This window comes from Podarcis tiliguerta (assembly GCF_965153285.1).
Source record: "Podarcis tiliguerta genome assembly, chromosome: 5".
NCBI lineage: Eukaryota > Metazoa > Chordata > Lepidosauria > Squamata > Lacertidae > Podarcis > Podarcis tiliguerta.
In genome coordinates this window covers 98391321-98411230 of record NC_139538.1, presented here as the reverse complement: position 1 = coordinate 98411230, position 19910 = coordinate 98391321, and the positions used below count along the sequence as shown (strand labels likewise).

The following is a 19910-nucleotide window of genomic DNA, read 5'->3' as shown; positions in this document are numbered from 1 at the left end:
TCCTGAATGCAGAACTGCCATCACTGCAAGAGAGCTACGATGTTTTAACATCAATATTGCAGCGCTTCAAGAAACTCGAAGAGCAGGCAAGGGACACCTGAAGGAAGAAAAAGGAGGCTACACATTTTCTGGAAAGGTCTATCTGAACAAGAACATTGAATACATGGGGTAGGCTTCACCATCAAAAACGACCCTGTGAAGCTCCTGTCAGAAGTTCCTACTGGCACTAATGAGAGACTCTCAACCCTTCGAATAAAGGTCACCAAAAACCAACAGGCTACTATTCTAAGTGCTTATGCAACAACACTGCATGCCGATGAAGACATTAAAGAAAAAAATTTACTCTCAGCTGGATACCATCCTATCGGAGATGCCTAAGGAAGAAAAAATTATCCTCCTGGGTGATTTTAATGCAAGATTTGGGTGAAAGTTTGATCTGTGGCCTATGACTATTGGGAAAGAAGGAGTTGGCAAGAGCAACCAGAACAGAATCCTACTTTTGACGATATGTGCAGCACACAACCTTGTTATTACCAACACACTCTTTCGACAGAAAAATAAATTTAAAACTTCCTGGAGGAATCCTTGGTTAAACCACTGGCACCTCTTGTTGTTGTTGTTTAGTCGTTTAGTCGTGTCCGACTCTTCGGGACCCCATGGACCAGAGCACGCCAGGCACTTCTGTCTTCCACTGCCTCCCGCAGTTTGGTCAGACTCATGTTTGTAGCTTCGAAGACACTATCCAACCATCTCGTCCTCTGTCGTCCCCTTCTCCTTGTGCCCTCCATCTTTCCCAACTTCAGGGTCTTTTCCAGGGACTCTTCTCTTCTCATGAGGTGGCCAAAGTATTGGAGCCTCAGCTTCACGATCTGTCCTTCCAGTGAGCACTCAGGGCTGATTTCCTTAAGAATGGAGGTTTGATCTTCTTGCAGTCCATGGGACTCTCAAGAGTCTCCTGCAGCACCATAATTCAAAAGCATCAATTCTTTGGCGATCAGCCTTCTTTATGGTCCAGCTCTCACTTCCATACATCACTACTGGGAAAACCATAGCTTTTACTATACGGACCTTTGTTGGCAAGGTGATGTCTCTACTTTTTAAGATGCTGTCTAGGTTGGTCATTGCTTTCCTCCCAAGAAGCAGGCGTCTCTTAATTTCGTGGCTGCTGTCACCATCCCCTTCATGGATCACTGCCTTGCCGTGGCGAAGGGGCTTGAAGAACTCAGAGAAGCTATGAACTATGCCGAGCAGGGCACCCAAGATGAACAAGTCATAGTGGAGAGTTTTGACCAAACGTGATCCACCTGGAGGAGGAACCGGCAAGCCACTCCAGTATCCCTGCCAAGAAAACTCCATGGACAAAGACAACTGGCACCTCTTAGACTATGTTATTGTGCATGCTAAAGATCGCCGTGATGTGCTCCTTACCAGAGCTATGACAAGCGCCAACGACTGCTGGACAGATCACTGATTAATACGCTCCACAATGGCTATCAAGATTATACCAAGGCACAAAATGAACACTCACAGAATCATAGAATCATAGAGTTGGAAGAGACCACAAGGGCCATCGAGTCCAACCCCCTGCCAAGCAGGAACCACCATCAGAGCACTCCTGACATATGGTTGTCAAGCCTCTGCTTAAAGACCTCCAAAGAAGGAGACTCCACCACACTCCTTGGCAGCAAATTCCACTGTCGAACAGCTCTTACTGTCAGGAAGTACTTCCTAATGTTTAGGTGGAATCTTCTTTCTTGTAGTTTGGATCCATTGCTCTATGTCTGCTTCTCTAGAGCAGCAGAAAACAACCTTTCTCCCTCCTCTATGTGACATCCTTTTATATATTTGAACATGGCTATCATATCACCCCTTACCCTCCTCTTCCCCAGGCTAAACATGCCCAGCTCCCTTAGCCGTTCCTCATAAGGCATCGTTTCCAGGCCTTTGACCATTTTGGTTGCCCTCCTCTGGACACGTTCCAGTTTGTCAGTGTCCTTCTTGAACTGTGGTGCCCAGAACTGGACACAGTACTCCAGGTGAGGTCTGACCAGAGCAGAATACATTGGCACTATTACTTGTAGGAAAATGGTTGCTTATGCATAAGCGCATGGGCGGAAGTTTATTACAGGGCAAAGCAAGACGCTGCTTGAAGCATGGACAGTGCGTGGACAGCTAATGCTTTTTTAGTGATTGGTCCACGTAGAATGGGCTGAGGGTGGCGTGATGTAATGTCTTTGTCTGCTAGTTGATACTATGTTGTATGCCTTTGCTGAACACAACAATAAATGCGGGCAGCAGCTTTTGAGGCTGTGAGATCCCTTCAAAATCCATCTTGGTGTGTGAGATCCTTTCAATCTATCTTGGTGTGAGACTGTTTCATTCCAAAAGATGAGCAGGCCTTGACAATTACTTCCCTTGATCTAGATGCTATACTCCTATTGATGCAACCCAGAATTGCATTGGCTTTTTTAGCTGCCCGTCACACTGTTGGCTCATGTCAAGTTTGTGGTCAACCAAGACTCCTAGATCCTTTTCACATGTACTGCTCTCAAGCCAGGTGTCACCCATCTTGTATTTGTGCCTCTCATTTTATTTTTTTTGCCCAAGTGCAATACTTTACATTTCTCCCTGTTAAAATTCATCTTGTTTGTTTTGGCCCAGTTCTCTAATCTGTCAAGGTCGTTTTGAAGTGTGATCCTGTCCTCTGGGGTGTTAGCCACCCCTCCCAGTTTGGTGTCATCTGCAAATTTGATCAGGATGCCCTTGAGTCCATCATCCAAGTCGTTGATAAAGATGTTGAATAAGACCGGGCCCAAGACAGAACCCTGTGGCACCCCACTAGTCACTCTTCTCCAGGATGAAGAGGAACCATTGATGAGCACCCTTTGGGTTCGGTCAGTCAGCCAGTTACAAATCCACTGAGTGGTAGCATAGTCAAGACCGCATTTTACCAGCTTCTTTACAAGAATATCATGGGGCACCTTGTCAAATGCCTTGCTGAAATCAAGGTAGGCAACATCCACTGCGTTCCCTTCATCTACCAGGCTTGTAATTCTGTCAAAAAACGAGGTCAGGTTAGTCTGACATGACTTATTTTTCAGAAATCCATGCTGACTATTGGTGATCACAGCATTCCTTTCTAGATGCTCACAGACTGTTTGCTTAATGATCTGCTCCAGAATCTTCCCTGGTATTGATGTCAGACTGGCTGGGCAGTAATTATTTGGGTCCTCTTTTCCCATTTTTGAAAATAGGGACAACATTTGCCCTCCTCCAGTCTGCCGGGACTTCGCCTGTTCTCCAGGAATTCTCAAAGATGACAGCCAGTGGTTCTGAGATCACATCTGCGAGTTCTTTTGTTGCTTTTAACCTCTCTAGCAAGCCTGAGTTCATTCGGTGCTTTAGCTTTTCTGACTTTGTGTCTACACGTGCTGGCTATTTGTTTGAAGTCCTCTTTGGTGGTTTCCCCCCTTTTCCATTTTTTGTACACATCCTTTTTTAATCTTAACTCAGTTAAAAGTTCTTTAGATAGCCACCCTGGCTTCTTTAGGCACCTTCCATGTTTCCGTCTCATTGGTATTGCCTAAAGTTGTGCTTTTACTATCTCCCTCTTAACAAACTCCCAGCCATCATGAACTCCCTTTCCTTTTAGTATTACTGTCCATGAGATCTCACCCAGCACTTCCCTAAGTTTTATGAAGTCGGCTTTCTTAAAGTCAAGAAATTGAGTCCTAGTATGCTTGGCTGCTCCTTTCCGCTGTATAGTAAATTTCAGAAGAGCATGATCACTCACGCCTAATGATCCTTCCACTTCTACCCCACTAACCAGGTCATCAACATTGGTTAGGACCAGATCTAAAATGGCTGTTCCTCTTGTTGCTTCTCCCACTTTCTGGACAATGAAGTTGTCTGCAAGGCCAGTGAGGAATCTGTTTGACCTTATGCTCTTGGCTGAGTTTGACATCCAACAAATATCCAGGTAATTGAAGTCCCCCATTACTACTATCTCCCTTCCTTTTGCATGCTTGGCCATCTGTTCCAGGAAGGCATCATCTATGTCCTCCGTTTGGCTTGGGGATCTATAGTAAACTCCCACAATGAGGTCACTGTTATTCTTCTCTCCCTTAATTTTGACCCAAATGCTCTCACTTTGGCTTTGAGGTTCTAAATCATGGATCTCTTCACAGGTATACACATCCCTGACATATAACGCCACTCCTCCTCCTTTCTTGTCTGGTCTGTTTCTCTGAAATAGATTGTATCCCTCCATTATTACATTCCAATTGTGGGACTTATCCCACCAGGTTTCAGTGATGCCTATTAGTTTGCTGTACCAAGAGCTCAAGCTCATCTTGTTTATTTCCCATGCTTTGCGCATTAGTGTACAGACATTGAAGTCCATTAATCATTCCTCCATGTCTCTAATTTAAGGATTTTTTCCTCCCACCACTAGGTCTGCATGCTGTTTGCTCCATTTGGTCTATGACATTTGGATGATCATCTTCATCAATTGATAGACTCCTACCTTCAGGAGCACTGTCTCCCTCCCCCACATTAGTCAGTTTAAAGCCCTCCTGATGAGGTTTCTGAGATTTTTGGCAAAAACATTCCTCCCAACCGTTGTGAGGTGCAGCCCATCGCTTGCCAGAAGTCCATCTTCAAGAAACTGCAGTCCGTGATCTAAGAATCCAAACCGTTCCTGTTTACACCATTTGCGAAGCCAGCTGTTCACTTCCACTATTTTTCCCTCTCTCCCTGGGCCACGTCGTTCAACTGGAAGGCCAGATGAGATGACAATTTGTGCATTTAATTGCTTCAATTTCCTGCCCAGAGCCTTGTAGTCTCTTTTGATCTTCTGGAGGCTATTGCTTGCAGTGTCACTGGTTCCCACATGAACCAAGAGGAAGGGGTATTTGTCAGTGGGTTTTATGATTCCTTGCAGTCGTTCAGTTACATCTTGGATCTTAGCCCCGGGGAGACAGCACACTTCCCAAGACATCTTGTTAGGCCCACAGATCACTGCTTCTGTTCCCCTCAGTAGGGAATCCCCTATCATCACTACACGCCTCCTCTTAGATTTGGTCGGGGTTCTTCCGTGAGCTGTCCGTTCCAAGGTCGCCTGCACATTCCCTGAGGACTGACTTTGCTGCTCGTCTTCATATACCTGATCGACTGTAATGAGGGAGAGATCCTCAAATGGAGTCTGCTCTTCGTCTTCCATGCTAGGGGAGAGGACCTCAAAGCGATTGTGTATTTCTAAACAACCAGAGCGAACCCTGGGCCTCCTACTTCTTTGAGTCACGTTTCTCTATATATCTGGCTCCTGTGTTGGTGAACTAGCCTCCTTCTCAGGGGAGTCCCCTGTCTCCTCCTCGGTGGAGACGGTGTGTTCTGTTGTTTCCAAGAAGAGCTCCAGCTCTCTAATTCTTTGGAGCGTAGCTACACGTTCCTCCAGTTGCTGGACTTCGTCTTCTAGGAGGGCAATCAACATGCAATTGCTGCAGGTAAAGCTGCCTGCAACCTTTGGCAAGATGGCAAACATTGCGCAGGAACCGCAGGCGACTGCAGCTGTTCCCTACCCCTCCATCTTGAGAACATGTTGTTGGGGGTGGCTACAGTGGTCCTGCATCATAAAAAGCGTGAAGACAGGACAAATAACTCCCCCCCAAAAAAACCCTAGGTCTCCCCCAACAAACGTTTGAGACTAGCTCCCCTAAATCTAAAAGATGGATCAAACTGCTGCCCCGCAAGCTCTGATAAGCTCCTCCCACAGCTAATCACCTGCCTCAACAGAAACCCTGCCCCCTCTGACCTTTGCACAGGGAGAGCAGCTAATCAGCCACAAAGAATCACACACACAAGAAAACCCTTTTGGCTCCTTCTTCAGCACTCAAGCCCTTCAAGATCCCATTAAGCGGGATTGCTTCCAAATGACTCTTAAGGACCTTCTGCTTTCAGAATTCCCTGATAACATCAAGGAACACTGGACCAAGCTAAAACTGGACCAGCTCTGACAGCATCCATTATTGCAACCTGTGAACAAACTATTGGATACCAAACCAAGAAACACCAGGACTGGTTTGATGAGAATGACAGTGAGATTGAACGCATGATTGACAAGGAAGGTCTTTTAGATCTGGCAAAGAGATAGAAACTATGTCACTAAGGAAAAAAACCTATGCCAACGCTAAGGCTGAGGTTCAAAGATGACCCAGAGAACTGAAAAACACCTGGTAGATAAAAAAAGCTCAAGCGATCCAGCACTTAGCCGACACTCATGATGCACAGTTTCTTTACTGGCATAATCCACAATTAACCACAACAGTAAGTAATTTAAGGATTATCCAAATATACAACCAAGAGTTACAAATATCATTTTTTTTCATATGAACCAGCTTCCTGAGACATACTGTTTAGTGTATTTGATTGTTTAGGTCAGGGGTCCTCAAACTTTTTCAGCAGGGGGCTGGTTCACTGTCCCTTAGACCTTGTGGGGGGGGCTGGACTATATTTGGGAGGGGGAATGAACCACCACAGGGGGGGGGATAGAAAGAGCTGGAGTTGGGAGCCCCTATGGCCACAGTCCCCGCTGAGGGAGGAGGGCCCAAGCGCGGCCGCCGCTGCCTCACCGGCCACGACAAGGGCACAGGCGTGGGGGCGCGCAAAATCGACTAAAAATACGTCCATAAATAAAAATATTATTGCAGGAGCTGCTGACCAAACTTTGAGGCGGGCACAGCAGCAGCAGCAACAGAGCCACTCGGAATGGAAAGGGAGCTGGAGAAGACTACGGGAGGAGCACGCACGCGGCCCGGACAGAGAGACAGGGAGAGGAGGTGGGCGTTGCCGAGCAGAAGCCAACCCTCCCTGCCCTCTCGGCATCCCGACAAGGAGGGCAAGTTGAGGTTGGGCGCAGCGTGTAATGTGAGGGAAGCCGAGAGGGCACACGTCTCTCGGGGGAGGGGGGAGTGTGTGTGTGTGCATGTGTGCATGGTGGAGGAAGCCAGCCCAGCGCCAGGCTTCAGAGGTTCCTTTCGTCGAATGAGGAGGTTGCTGCCGCCGCAGCTACTGACATTGCAACCCATGAAGGCAGTGGCTGGCTGCTGTCCTGGGCTTGGTTCAGCGCAGCCTCTGCCCTCGTTGCCTGCCTGCCAGCCACTCTCTACGCTGCCTGCCACCAGCCCTTACCTACCACTGGTGGAGCAATATTAGCACAATTGGTAAGAAGTGAGCAGTGGGAGCATTGCAGGTGATTATAATGTAAAGTTATCATTGTGGAACAAATCCGTATGGCATTGTTTGTATGTTTCATTTAGGTCTATCTGTGTATTGTTTTACAACTGAATTACATTTTAAAAAACTATCAACTCACATCAAAATGTCATTTTCATTGCTGAAACCTTTTATTAAGAAATAATAAATTAAATATTGGATTTTCTGTAAAAGAATTCATTACAAGGTGAAGTGCAGGAGAAATTCAATGGGGGTTGGGGGTTGGAGGAGAGGCGGAAAGAAGAGCTAATTTGTCTGTGGCTAGGGGGCTAATTTGTCCGTGGATGGTTCTGCCAGGGGTGATGAAAGATCACCTAGCTACAGCTCTGCCTGCAATGCAGGAATCTCAACTAAAGCATCCCTGACAGATGGCCATCCAACCTCTGATTAAAAACCTTCAAGGAAGGAGAGTCCAGCACCTCCAGAGTGAGTCTGTTCCACTGCGGAACAGCTCTTACCATCAGAAAGTTCTTCCTGATGTTTAGTCGGAATCTCCTTTCTTATAAATAGTTCCTTTATTTACAAATATACAGAAGAGCATAAATACAGGAAGAGACATTACCAAAAGAATGAACGTGGAAGGCACAACAGCCAGTTTGTAGCAAAGTTGCACCATCACGGATTATTATTTTGTTGGGAACAAACCTGGATGAAGGAATCATTAAAAGACACATGTAGTGAATTGTCGGCAGACGTAGCTCTACAATAACAGAAAAAGAGTATCTGTAGGATGAGGTCAGTGTCCCATCTAGTCCAGCCTCCTGTTCTCACAGTGGCCAACAAGCAGTGCCTGCAAGCAGGACCAGAGCACAAGAACACTCTCCCCTCCTGCAGTTTCTTTCTACTGATTATTGAACGATTAAATTATTTGTTTTACTTTATTCATTCATTTTGGTCTTACCATTTTTTAATATGGATTTTTATACCTTGGAGATTATTATTTTTCAAACTGAAGATGTTAACTATTTTAATAAATATATGACCAACACTTCAGTCCCAGGTATATTTACTAAAGAGTAAACTCCACTGAATTTAACATAGCTGCACCTTCACTTGCTTTCCATTGCTTTCAAGGAAGTCTCTTATATCCAACATCCCTGAATAATATGCTTGCTTCTGCTATGTTAAAATGTTTACTAGATTTTATATGAAATAGATGAGAGAAACATTTTCACATAAATAAAACTGTGGATTTTGCACCTTGTGTACAATTTTATCCTTTTCAGTTGGTGGCACGCAAACGGTTGAGAGTTCCACCCCCCCACCCCCACCCCAAAAAAACCTACCTGACTTAAAAATCCTCCTGTGATTTATTCTGACAGCTACCATATATGAATTGGCCTTTAAAAGGACCATGTCAAATATAAGCAAGATGCTAAAGATAGAACAAAAATAGTGGAACATTGCCAGCACGCCATCCTGCTCGCACACCATGCAACATCCGCAGCATTGGTATTACAAAGAACACAAAGCTGCAGAGGAAAAGCCAAGTGTATTACTGTAATCAGAACTTTACTTATTTTAGGAAGTCATGTTTTTCAACCATATTACATTCCAAAAAAACTAAGATGTTTTATGCAAAGCCTTTCTTTGAATATAGTAAGTCTCCTTTATAATTTGCATTTATCCACCTGGATAGCATATGTCTGAAATGGAAATCCCAACATACCCTGCTCAAAGGAAACAAATAATATTTTGGACTCGCTTATGCTGTACATCTGCTACAGATACCACTGTAAAAAACGTCTAGCATTCCCCTGGTGATATAATATCATTTATCACTGTCATATTTATGTCTCCACAAGGAACAATATTTCCAATTTATTAAGTTACCTGGAAAACTTGGATTTACGTAACATTCAAGATGTTTGTAGAGAAAAGTTGTTTTTATAGGGAAAAGTTAGAAAACTAAAACATTTTCAGAACTTTAATGGAGGGGCTTGGTACACATTGGCCTTGTACAGATAATGATAAACAATGGTTTACTGTTACAAGAATGAGGTGCAGTGAGCTTTGGTTTCCCGTGCTTGCCCTATCCCCACTCTGAAATGGCTAAAGCTCTTGCTTCTGTTTTTTAATTCAGAATTTTTAATTGGTCTGAACTATGTTCAGTTTTCAAACCATTGTTTATGAACTGGCATGTTTCATCTAACCTTCATTAAGATTAACCATAGTTTAGGGTTCAGGTGCTATGCTAAACTGTGGTTAAGCTTCTCTGTATCTCCTCATGGCTAGGCCAGAGAAGGGGCTAGAGGAGCTGTCAGGGACTGACTGGATGAAGAAGAGTGGTGGGAGCCACCAGCCCAAGGAGGGCTCCTAAGATGACACCTTAGAGACCAGAGCCTGGTGGTGGGACACTGAGGAGCACTCAGCAGAAGGGACAATCTGGGAGCTGATAGAAGCAGGAGAGCTAAGTGATCAAGGGGATCAGGAGAAGGAGGGCCTTGGATTAGAAGCTGAGAGTCACAGGATGCGCAGAGACAGTCCCAGTTCTGCTGACTGCCCTCCCCCCCCGGCTCTGCTTGAGGAGGAGCCCACCCCCTTGATGCAGCCTTTGTCTGCTTCAAGGATGAGTGGTTAGAGGAGAAGGGTGGGCCTAGAGCTTAGTTGCAGCAACACCTTCATTAAGATGCTGGACATTGCTGTATCATTGTTTCTCTGCTAATAAAAAAGCTAATTGCATTCCATATCTTCTCTGTGTGTGCCCTGCCCTGAGGATGTCCTGGCTCATTGATAGCTCCTTGACAGCAGCATTGTTTATGCAATGATGACCCGGATTTTTTCTAGGCACTGAAAAAAGCTATTCTATTTTTTCTGATTTCTATGTGTATGGCATACTGAAGATACAGGGTGCTCATAAATCCTGGAAGTAACAAGGTAACTAAAATATATTTACTTTCTTTTAATTTACCAACTTCAATATTTTGCTTTCCCCTACCCACACTCTATTTTAACAGAAGTGGATGAAATATCCAGGCATAGTAGCCCTTCCAGAGTGGATAAGGTAGGAAACTTAGAGGTAAATTTTTCCATTTATTTTTTTAAAATGCTGGCCATCTTTAAAGTTTTTCTTTTTCTTCTTTAAAAAACCCCCTTTTTTGACAGTTAGATGAAATTTGGAGGGGAGGAATCCTGTAAGATTTCTGGAGGATGGTTGTAGTGGTTTGCCCACAAGGCCAGTCTTTTTAGTTTGGGTTGGGGAAAAATTGTGTAATCTTCCCAGTATTTTATAGGGAAGAGGTTTGAAAACAGGAAACAGGAGAGAGGTGCCCCCAGTAAGAAACCTGCCAAATTTCAGACAAATAGGTCAAAGGATTTTTGTACAAGGTGTCTTAAAGTTGTTCTGGGGGTAGAACAACCAAAAGAAATTCGCTTGCTTCCCTGTGGTCATTGTTTGTGCGCACACATTCAGCCAGACAGAGGAGATTTATGCTGAACAGGATTTTGTAAGAATATATTGCTCCAGTAAGATGACCCTTGTTGTTGTTGTTTAGTCATTTAGTTGTGTCCGACTCTTCGTGACCCCATGGACCAGAGCACGCCAGGCACTTCTGTCTTCCACTGCCTCCTGCAGTTTAGTCAAACTCATGCTGGTAGCTTCGAGAGCACTATCCAACCATCTCGTCCTCTGTCGTCCCCTTCTCCTTGTGCCCTCCATCTTTCCCAACATCAGGGTCTTTTCCAGGAAGTCTTCTCTTCTCATGAGATGGCCAAAGTATTGGAGATTCAGCTTCAGGATCTGTACTTCCAGTGAGCACTCAGGGCTGATTTCCTTAAGAATGGAGGTTTGATCTTCTTGCAGTCCATGGGACTCTCAAGAGTCTCCTCCAGCACCATAATTCAAAAGCATCAATTCTTTGGCGATCAGCCTTCTTTATGGTCTAGCTTTCACTTCCATACATCACTACCGGGAAAACCATAGCTTTTACTATACGGACCTTTGTTGGCAAGGTAATGTCTCTACTTTTTAAGATGCTGTCTAGGTTTGTCATTGCTTTTCTCCCAAGAAGCGGGCGTCTTTTAGTTTTGTGGCTGCTGTCACCATCTGAAGTGATCACGGAGCCCAAGAAAGTAAAATCTCTCACTGCCTCCATTTCTTCCCCTTCTATTTTCCAGGAGGTGATGGGACCAGTGGCCATGATCTTGATTTTTTTGATGTTGAGCTTCTGACCATATTTTGTGCTCTCCTTTTTCACCCTCATTAAAAGGTTCTTTAATTCCTCCTCACTTTCTGCCATCAAGGTTGTGTCATCTGCATATCTGAGGTTGTTGATATTTCTTCCAGCGATCTTAATTCTGGCTTGGGATTCATCCAGCCCAGCCTTTCGCATGATGAATTCTGCATATAAGTTAAATAAGCAGGGAGACAATATACAGCCTTGTCGTACTCCTTTCCCAGTTTTGAACCAATCAGTTGCTCCATATCCAGTTCTAACTGTAGCTTCTTGTCCCACATAGAGATTTCTCAGGAGACAGATGAGGTGATCAGGCACTCCCATTTCTTTAAGAACTTGCCATAGTTTGCTGTGGTCGACACAGTCAAAGGCTTTTGCATAGTCAATGAGGCAGAAGTAGATGTCTTTCTGGAACTCTCTAGCTTTCTCCATAAACCAGCACATGTTTGCAATTTGGTCTCTGGTTCCTCTGCCCCTTCGAAATCCAGCTTGCACTTCTGGGAGTTCACATACTGGTCCACATACTGCTTAAGCCTGCCTTGTAGAATTTTAAGCATAACCTTGTTAGTGTGTTAAATGAGTGCAATTGTGTGGTAGTTGGAGCATTCTTTGGCACTGCCCTTCTTTGGGATTGGGATATAGACTGATCTTCTCCAATCCTCTGGCCACTGCTGAGTTTTCCAAACTTGCTGGCATATTGAGTGTAGCACCTTAACAGAATCATCTTTTAAAATTTTAAATAGTACAGCTGGAATACCATCACTTCCACTGGCCTTGTTAGTTGTAGTGCTTTCTAAGGCCCATTTGACTTCACTCTCCAGGATGTCTGGCTCAAGGTCAGCAACCACACTACCTGGGGGTACGAGCCATCCCTATCTTTCTGGTATAATTCCACTGTGTATTCTTGCCACCTCTTCTTGATGTCTTCTGCTTCTGTTTAGGTCCTTACCACTTTTGTCCTTTATTATGGTAATTTTTGTACGAAATGTTCCTTTCATATTTTCGATTTTCTTGAACAGATCTCTGGTTCTTCCCATTCTGTTGTTTTCCTCTATTTCTTTGCACTGCTCGTTTAAGAAGGCCTTCTTGTCTCTCCTTGCTATTTTTTTGAAATCTGCATTCAATTTCCTGTATCTTTCACTATCTCCCTCGCATTTTGCTTGCCTTCTCTCCCCCGCTATTTGTAAGGCCTCGTTGGACAGCCACTTTGCTTTCTTGCATTTCCTTTTCATTGGGGTGGTTTTCGTTGCTGCCTCCTGCATAATGTTGTGAGCCTCCATCCATTTGTATTAGATAGAGCAGGAATGTCCAACAGGTCGATCGCGATCTACCGGTCGATCGTGGGGTGTCCGTGGTCTATCTTGAGACCACGATCCCCTCCCCCCAAAAAGCGCAGTAACATTGGCTCATCCTCCCCCCCAAAATGATCAACAACTGCCAGTTTTTAAATAGTGGGAGTAGATTGCAGTGTCTTGGAAGCTGGACATCCCTGAGATAGAGTAACCATCTATCATTTGAAGATGCCTTCAATTTTCCCCCACAAGGCGGGTAGGGATATGGAGTCCAAGTCTATAAAGGTGGCATTATAGAGAGGTTGTATTACTAGAGGAATATTTCTTAATCAAATGACGTAATACAAAACATTAATCAATGGTAGATCGCCTTTCCCTAAACCCAGCTTTTTCGTCTGTTAGAATGTTCTCTTGTTCCAGTCAATCCAAGAGTTTCCTGTGTTTTTTTGCATAGAGCTTGCTAACGGTGGTAAATAGACAAATTGCTCTGTAGTTTGCCGGATTGTTTTTTTAACCCTTTTTCAAAAATGGAAACTATGACTGCCAACCCCAATCTGAGGAAGCCTGTCCATACCAACAGATGCAAGTAAAGAGAGAGGCCAGTACAGGAGCCTAGAAGTCCAAATTGCTTTTAATAGCTTTTTATATTTTAGTGGTGGTTCTTAAATGACAGGGAGTCTGATGTGTGTCCCTGCATCCTTGGGTGGTAGGCAGTGTTTTGCTTTTTGCATTTATTCCTACAAATAATGAAAATGGCCACACTGATCTTGTGGCCTAACCAGTATCTTGTGCCTGCTCTGCTGCTGGTCTCAGGTTTTCGCCTAGCCCAGGGGCTCTGTGGTCCTTATGAGCCGCAGAAAATGCAGATGGCAGCAATTCCTCTTGCCCCCATAGTCTATCTTAAGTTCTCACTTCTGATCCCAGCTCTCAACTGGGAAGTAACCAAACTACCCCCTGCAAAGGTACTAAGTCCACAGGACTGCAACACTCTCTTGCCCTGACATTCCTGGGACAACCAGCAATCTGTATAGTCAACCACATAACAACACCATTCTTGAAGTAAAAACAAGTCAAATAGCACCACACCTTTGTCCTTCTCTCAGCCCTCTGATGTCATCCCTTCAGTTAACCTGCTGCACTTCTGCAGCTGGTTTTAGAAAGTCCTTGGGCTAGCCAGGACTGCCCACACAGCTCTTGGAGCTGCCTCCTCCAAGCTACAGGTGTGGAGAGTTAATGATTCAGTAACAGCAGGCAAGGAGTGGCTCCCCCTAATTCTGCAACAAGTCCAGCCAGTAAGGACTCACACAAAAATACAGGGGAAGGATAAGTAAGACAAGTTATAAAAAGCCTCTCTCAGGAGCTAAGGCATGATCTAACTTAAGATTGTTAACAATAGTGGTGCAGCTGTATAGAAGTCATAATAATAGTGATAAAAAATAAAAATGTGACCAAAATGTATTGGTCAGTGCTTTACTGCTTACAACAGGGTGCTCTTGCTTTCACAGTAATAGCACTGGAGTCCAGTAACAGGTAAGTGCATGTGAAATTAACTAACCTGACTGCTTTGTCTCTGTTCTTCAACTGCATCTGCAATTGCTTGAGCAATCCTTTCCTGATCTTTGTTTCTCTCTGCTTGCCATAGTTCCTTTTCTTCTACATGGAGTTTTTTCATGTTTTCTCTTTCTGCTTTTACTGCTGTTACAATGGCAGCTTCGAGCTCTTCTTTTTCAATCTTCAAATCATATAAAGGGAAATTAAAAATAGTTTTATCTATTTATTCAGCACACACATAGATACACAATGTTGCATAGGATTCCTAAGTCTAGGCACCAACAATAAATATTCTCCCAACCTTTCTTCTAGCCAGAAGGAAAGGTGAGAATCTCCCACACTGGTGGCAAAGCTTGAAGACTTTTGGAGGTAGAACTGCCCATCTGACTCCAACAAAGCTTGTCCGCCCACCAGCTAACCACAGTCAGCGTCACTCCCCCTCAGCCAGACTGTTGTTCCTCCTCTACAGAGGCTGGGACCACTGGCCCTAGCACCTCATGCCAAGAAACGGGGACTGAGAGAGAATACAATCCCGATAGACATACTGGCTCAATCAGCCCTTCTGAAGAGAGAGAGAGAAATGCATGCCCAGAGCACAAGGAATGCCAGAATTTACAGACTAAGGCTGTGACACTCTCACCTTTCAATGACAGGGTGTCCCAAATTTTTGGATGCACACCTTGGGCTGTGCATGGACCCCTCAATCCAATTTGGGGCTTTATTTAGCAATTTAGGTCAGCTCCAGGATGATCTGAACCCAACTGGATCCCAGGATTCAGACTGTGATCTGGAAATGCAATTATTACGAATCTGCATTGACTTGCATTGAGAAACCAAAACAACTAACTTTCTTGTTTTTAGAAGATTAACTCTTAAAATTTGGACACAACTCTCAATTTAATCTTAAGTCACTGATTCAGTTTTTTGGCTGGGCCAGGAGGAAAAAATAACTAGCAATTCCAAATTTCAGACATTGTTCACCTTCTACTCAATGGTTCTCACTTCTGAGTAGATATGCACAGGACTGTGTAGTTTAATTTTTTTTAATTACTTTATTCTCATGCCAACAATATTCCATACAGAATAACCATAAAACAGTTCAAAAGGTGATTTCATCAAGTCTTTCTGCAAGCCAAGGTACCTTTGCAGAGGCTGCCAAAGCTTCCTTATTGCTTTCCCTCTCACTCTCCATGCATTTTTCCAGCATGTTCTGCAAATACAATACAAAGTAAAGCATATTAAAGTGTAAAAATACAAGTGCTTAGTTTGTTATTAAATTCATTATTTTATAATAACTGGGCATTTCCTTTGTAAACTTTATATTGACTTTTAAAACTTATTATACATAATACCAAGTGAATACCAAGTTATGAAGGAGCATAAACCTAGACTGGATTAAGACTGCATTACTGCAATGTACTCTGTGTGGCGTTTCTTTCGCATTTGACCTGGAAGCTGCAGTTAAGTGAAGAATGCTGCAGCACGACTGCTGACAGGAACGAGAGCCTGTCAACATAGAACACCTGTGCTCAGAGATCTGCACTGTTTGCCGATTTGCTACCAGGCCAAGTTCAAGGTGCTACTATTAGTATATAAAGCCCTCAACAACTTGGGACCACCTTAACTATGCGATCGCTTCGATCAGCGGGATTGGCATTACTACAGGTGCCACATAATACTGGTTCCACATTTGTAAGAACTTGATCATTTAGTGTGGCAGCACCTGCAATATGGAACTCCCTGCCTATTAAGATTAAACGGGAGCTGAGAAGAGCAGGCGCCTTTGCTCTGCTGTTTCCTGTGCCTGCTAAAAACATTCTTGCTTAATAATAATAATAATAATAATAATTCTTTTATTTATACCCTGCACTTCCCGGTTCAGAAAACCGGGCTCAGGGCGGCTAACAACAAATTTAAAACACTTAATTGTAGAAGCAGCATAAAATACAGTATAAAAACATGAGTAACAATAAAATTCAAAGTTCAAAAACCAATTTGGGGAAAATCCATCTAATAAGCATTAGATAGTCACCAGGGCTAGCTGGCTGAATAAGTCCTACTTGGGCCAGCGAGGAGACATGGGGAGAATTAGCTGTGGGGTCCCAGAGCGGGTAATCTTCATAAAAAGGGGAGGGGGGAGGAAGGGGAATAAAAGATCAAGCTGAATTCAAATTAAAGGCCAGGCGGAATAGCTCTGTCTTACAGGCCCGATGGAAGGAGGTTAAATCCTGACAAGCCTACCCAGATGCTTAGAAGGTTGAAATAATTTTATTCTGTTTTAGTATTTTACCTTTTGTATGTTTTAAAGTAGCGTTGTTATTTTTTGTGATTTTATTGTCTTATCTTTTTGTAAGCTGCTTTGAGGTTGTTGTTGTTTTTTACAATCAAGAGGTGTATAATTTTTACTCAATAAACAACTAAATCAAATAACCCTACCCTCTAAGGTCCCATTTCCTCTCATGTGCAATCATCAGCCCTAAGGAGAGGTGCAAGGCATGAACTTTGTTCTAGATCCTAGAGCTTTGATGTGGCCACAGAGCACAATTTTCAGTCCCAAAGAGGACTGAGGAGCACAGTAAATGTTGGCAAGGGGAAAATGCCTAAGGTGAAAAGCCTAGCCTATGGCTTTTGTTTTTATTTTATTTCAGGGTTAAAAAACAAACAAACCCAAAGCATCCCCCATCCCCCCAGTAAGATCAGCTAAATAAATATAACCTTTAAACCCTCTGTCTTCTCCTCTCCCACTCAACAGAAAAAAACAAAATAAAAGGGTAGGGTGGCATAGCCTAGCCTATGGGGAGGTTTTCCATTCCTGAAGGGGTGTTGTGGTTCTGGACTGCCAGGAGTTAACACTCCAGGAGCATTCTTATTGACTGGGTGCACTGCCCACATGATCCGAGCATTTTATTTCTTTGATCTGTGCTCTGTGGGGGCTGAGCTCTCTCTGAAGAGCAGTCTGTCTGAGAATGTGAGCAAGGTCGTTTCGTTTTTTGTTAAGAGGCAGAAAGCTGCAAACATGCAGCTAGATTCTGTAGGTTTTTCTTTTCTGTTTTGAATGCTTTTAAATAAAGTTTTAGATTAGAAGCACTGGTGTCGAGCAGAGTTATTGAGGACACCACGTCGACACAGACAAGCCATTTTACGCTGCGTGTGAACTATGCTATTACCCGGCAACTGGAGAGAGTGGCAGCGCATGGAGTGGAAGCGTGTGGGCACCATTGGAAGTTTGTCGGAGTGGCAATAAATCAAATTTATTGCAGGTCCGTTGCAGCAGACTCAGTGGGTCAATAGATCCACTGACCCAACAAACTTTAACAAAGGGTCTTAGTGAAGGAAGGAAGATCTGGAGGGAGGAGAGATAGGACTTGAAATAAGAGATGAAATAGTGGACAGAAAGTGTAAAATGCTAGCATTGCTTAAAAAACCCTTTTGAGAAAAATGCATTTCCTCAGCCCATTTTATGCAGAGGAGTCTTCCACCCCAAACAAAAGATTGCCTGCACTCCAAAACCACCAAATAAATGTTATTTGTTCTCAGCTCTATGTACCTCAAATGACACTCTACTACCACCAAGCAGAGGTTGCCAATATTTTTGGACTTGCGTGTTAATTGCAAATTGGAGAAATTATTGTGGGCAAAATGCACTGAAACACCACAATCAAGCACACATCAGAACCTATTCTATTGCCTGCCACAGGGTGCTTCTCTCAAGGCCAATTTCACCGGGGGGTGGGCACCAGGGAAGTTTTCTATGGGTACCTGCAGGAAACCGTTGACCCCTGGGTTTTAAAAGCTTTAAAGTTTGTATATACAATGTACCTTATATTTTTGTGATTGCTGCAGCAAAGATTCTTCTGTTTTTTCTTCTAACACTTTGTGCTCTTTGTCCAACATATCAAGCAACCTTTGATGCTATAAAAGAAGAGGATCATATGCTACGACTCTGCAACTGCATTAGTGGCAAATGAGAGCTGCTAAAAGGAACAGGTTGTTACAGATAATATTTAACACATGTAGACACATATATAGGTTCTTTGTGTGTACTAAGCAGCAGTAAAGGGAAATTGCAGGTTATATGAAATTATACTGATACCTTGTCATCTGCTGTGTGTGCACAACTTCATTTTTATGTAGTACATAGAAACAAGATCAGTGACTCCACTAGCATATGCAGTAAAAATGGTGACAATTCACTTGTAATGTTAGTAAGTATTTAAAATATGGATTTAAAAAAGACATTTCAATTTTGTCTGTGCTTATTTTTACCATTGTTTATTCCAATAATTTATATCCCACCTATTATCAGAAACTATATTTTTCCATTCACAATTTTAAAAATGATCACTGATCATTTTTATAAATATTTTTATAAAATATTGTATATGTAATTAAAAACACACCGGAACTAAAAAGCATTTACTGTTTGATGGGCAATGATGGGGCCAAATGGCTTTCCCTGAGGAAAAGTGCAGTGTGTGTGTCTAATTTTCATGACAAATGGTGAGGAAGGGGGTCTCTTCCCCTAACTTTCACTGTGCATGCTTATCACTTTCTCCCAGCCTGGCTCCGATATCAAGTGAGCTAAAGCAAAAGTGCAAGGGCACGGGGAGATAAAGACAAGATGGGCATTGTTCAGCTCCCCTCATCCATATGCCCCTTCTACAATAAAAATTAAACATCCCCGGCCCTTGATCTGCAAACAGTGGATACAAGAACATCCATTTGTGCCTCCTAAGCCCGTCCCTAGAGAGCCAGAACAGATGTTGCCAGAGCCAACAAATAGTGGGGTGCCACAGGGTTCTGTCTTGGGCCCGGTCTTATTCAACATCTTTATCAACGACTTGGATGATGGACTCAAGGGCATCCTGATCAAATTTGCAGATGACACCAAACTGGGAGGGGTGGCTAACACCCCAGAGGACAGGATCACACTTCAAAACGACCTTGACAGATTAGAGAACTGGGCCAAAACAAACAAGATGAATTTTAACAGGGAGAAATGTAAAGTATTGCACTTGGGCAAAAAAAATGAGAGGCACAAATACAAGATGGGTGACACCTGGCTTGAGAGCAGTACATGTGAAAAGGATCTAGGAGTCTTGGTTGACCACAAACTTGACATGAGCCAACAGTGTGACGCGGCAGCTAAAAAAGCCAATGCAATTCTGGGCTGCATCAATAGGAGTATAGCATCTAGATCAAGGGAAGTTATAGTGTCACTGTATTCTGCTCTGGTCAGACCTCACCTGGAGTACTGTGTCCAGTTCTGGGCACCACAGTTCAAGAAGGACACTGACAAACTGGAACGTGTCCAGAGGAGGGCAACCAAAATGGTCAAAGGCCTGGAAACGATGCCTTATGAGGAACGGCTAAGGGAGTTGGGCATGTTTAGCCTGGAGAAGGGAGGTTAAGGGGGGATATGATAGCCATGTTCAAATATATAAAAGGATGTCACATAGAGGAGGGAGAAAGGTTGTTTTCTGCTGCTCCAGAGAAGCGGACACAGAGCAATGGATCCAAACTACAAGAAAGAAGATTCCACCTAAACATTAGGAAGAACTTCCTGACAGTAAGAGCTGTTCGACAGTGGAATTTGCTGCCAAGGAGTGTGGTGGAGTCT

General features: G+C 43.6%; 1 protein-coding gene across 6 annotated transcripts in view; it reads right to left on the bottom strand.

Moving 5' to 3' along the window:
- Positions 1–19910, bottom strand: part of CCDC91 (coiled-coil domain containing 91) — a 127762-nt gene that overhangs the window by 25486 nt on the left and 82366 nt on the right. For 5 of the 6 annotated variants that reach the window (XM_083440784.1, XM_083440786.1, XM_083440788.1 and 2 more), the window contains 3 exons: positions 18110–18202; positions 15432–15500; positions 14295–14471 (listed from right to left, as the gene is read on the bottom strand). In XM_083440784.1, the coding sequence (XP_083296910.1) occupies positions 14295–14471; positions 15432–15500; positions 18110–18202 (339 nt within the window). The remainder of the gene's footprint in view (positions 1–14294; positions 14472–15431; positions 15501–18109; positions 18203–19910) is intronic. The other variant, XM_083440785.1, reaches the window with a different exon arrangement.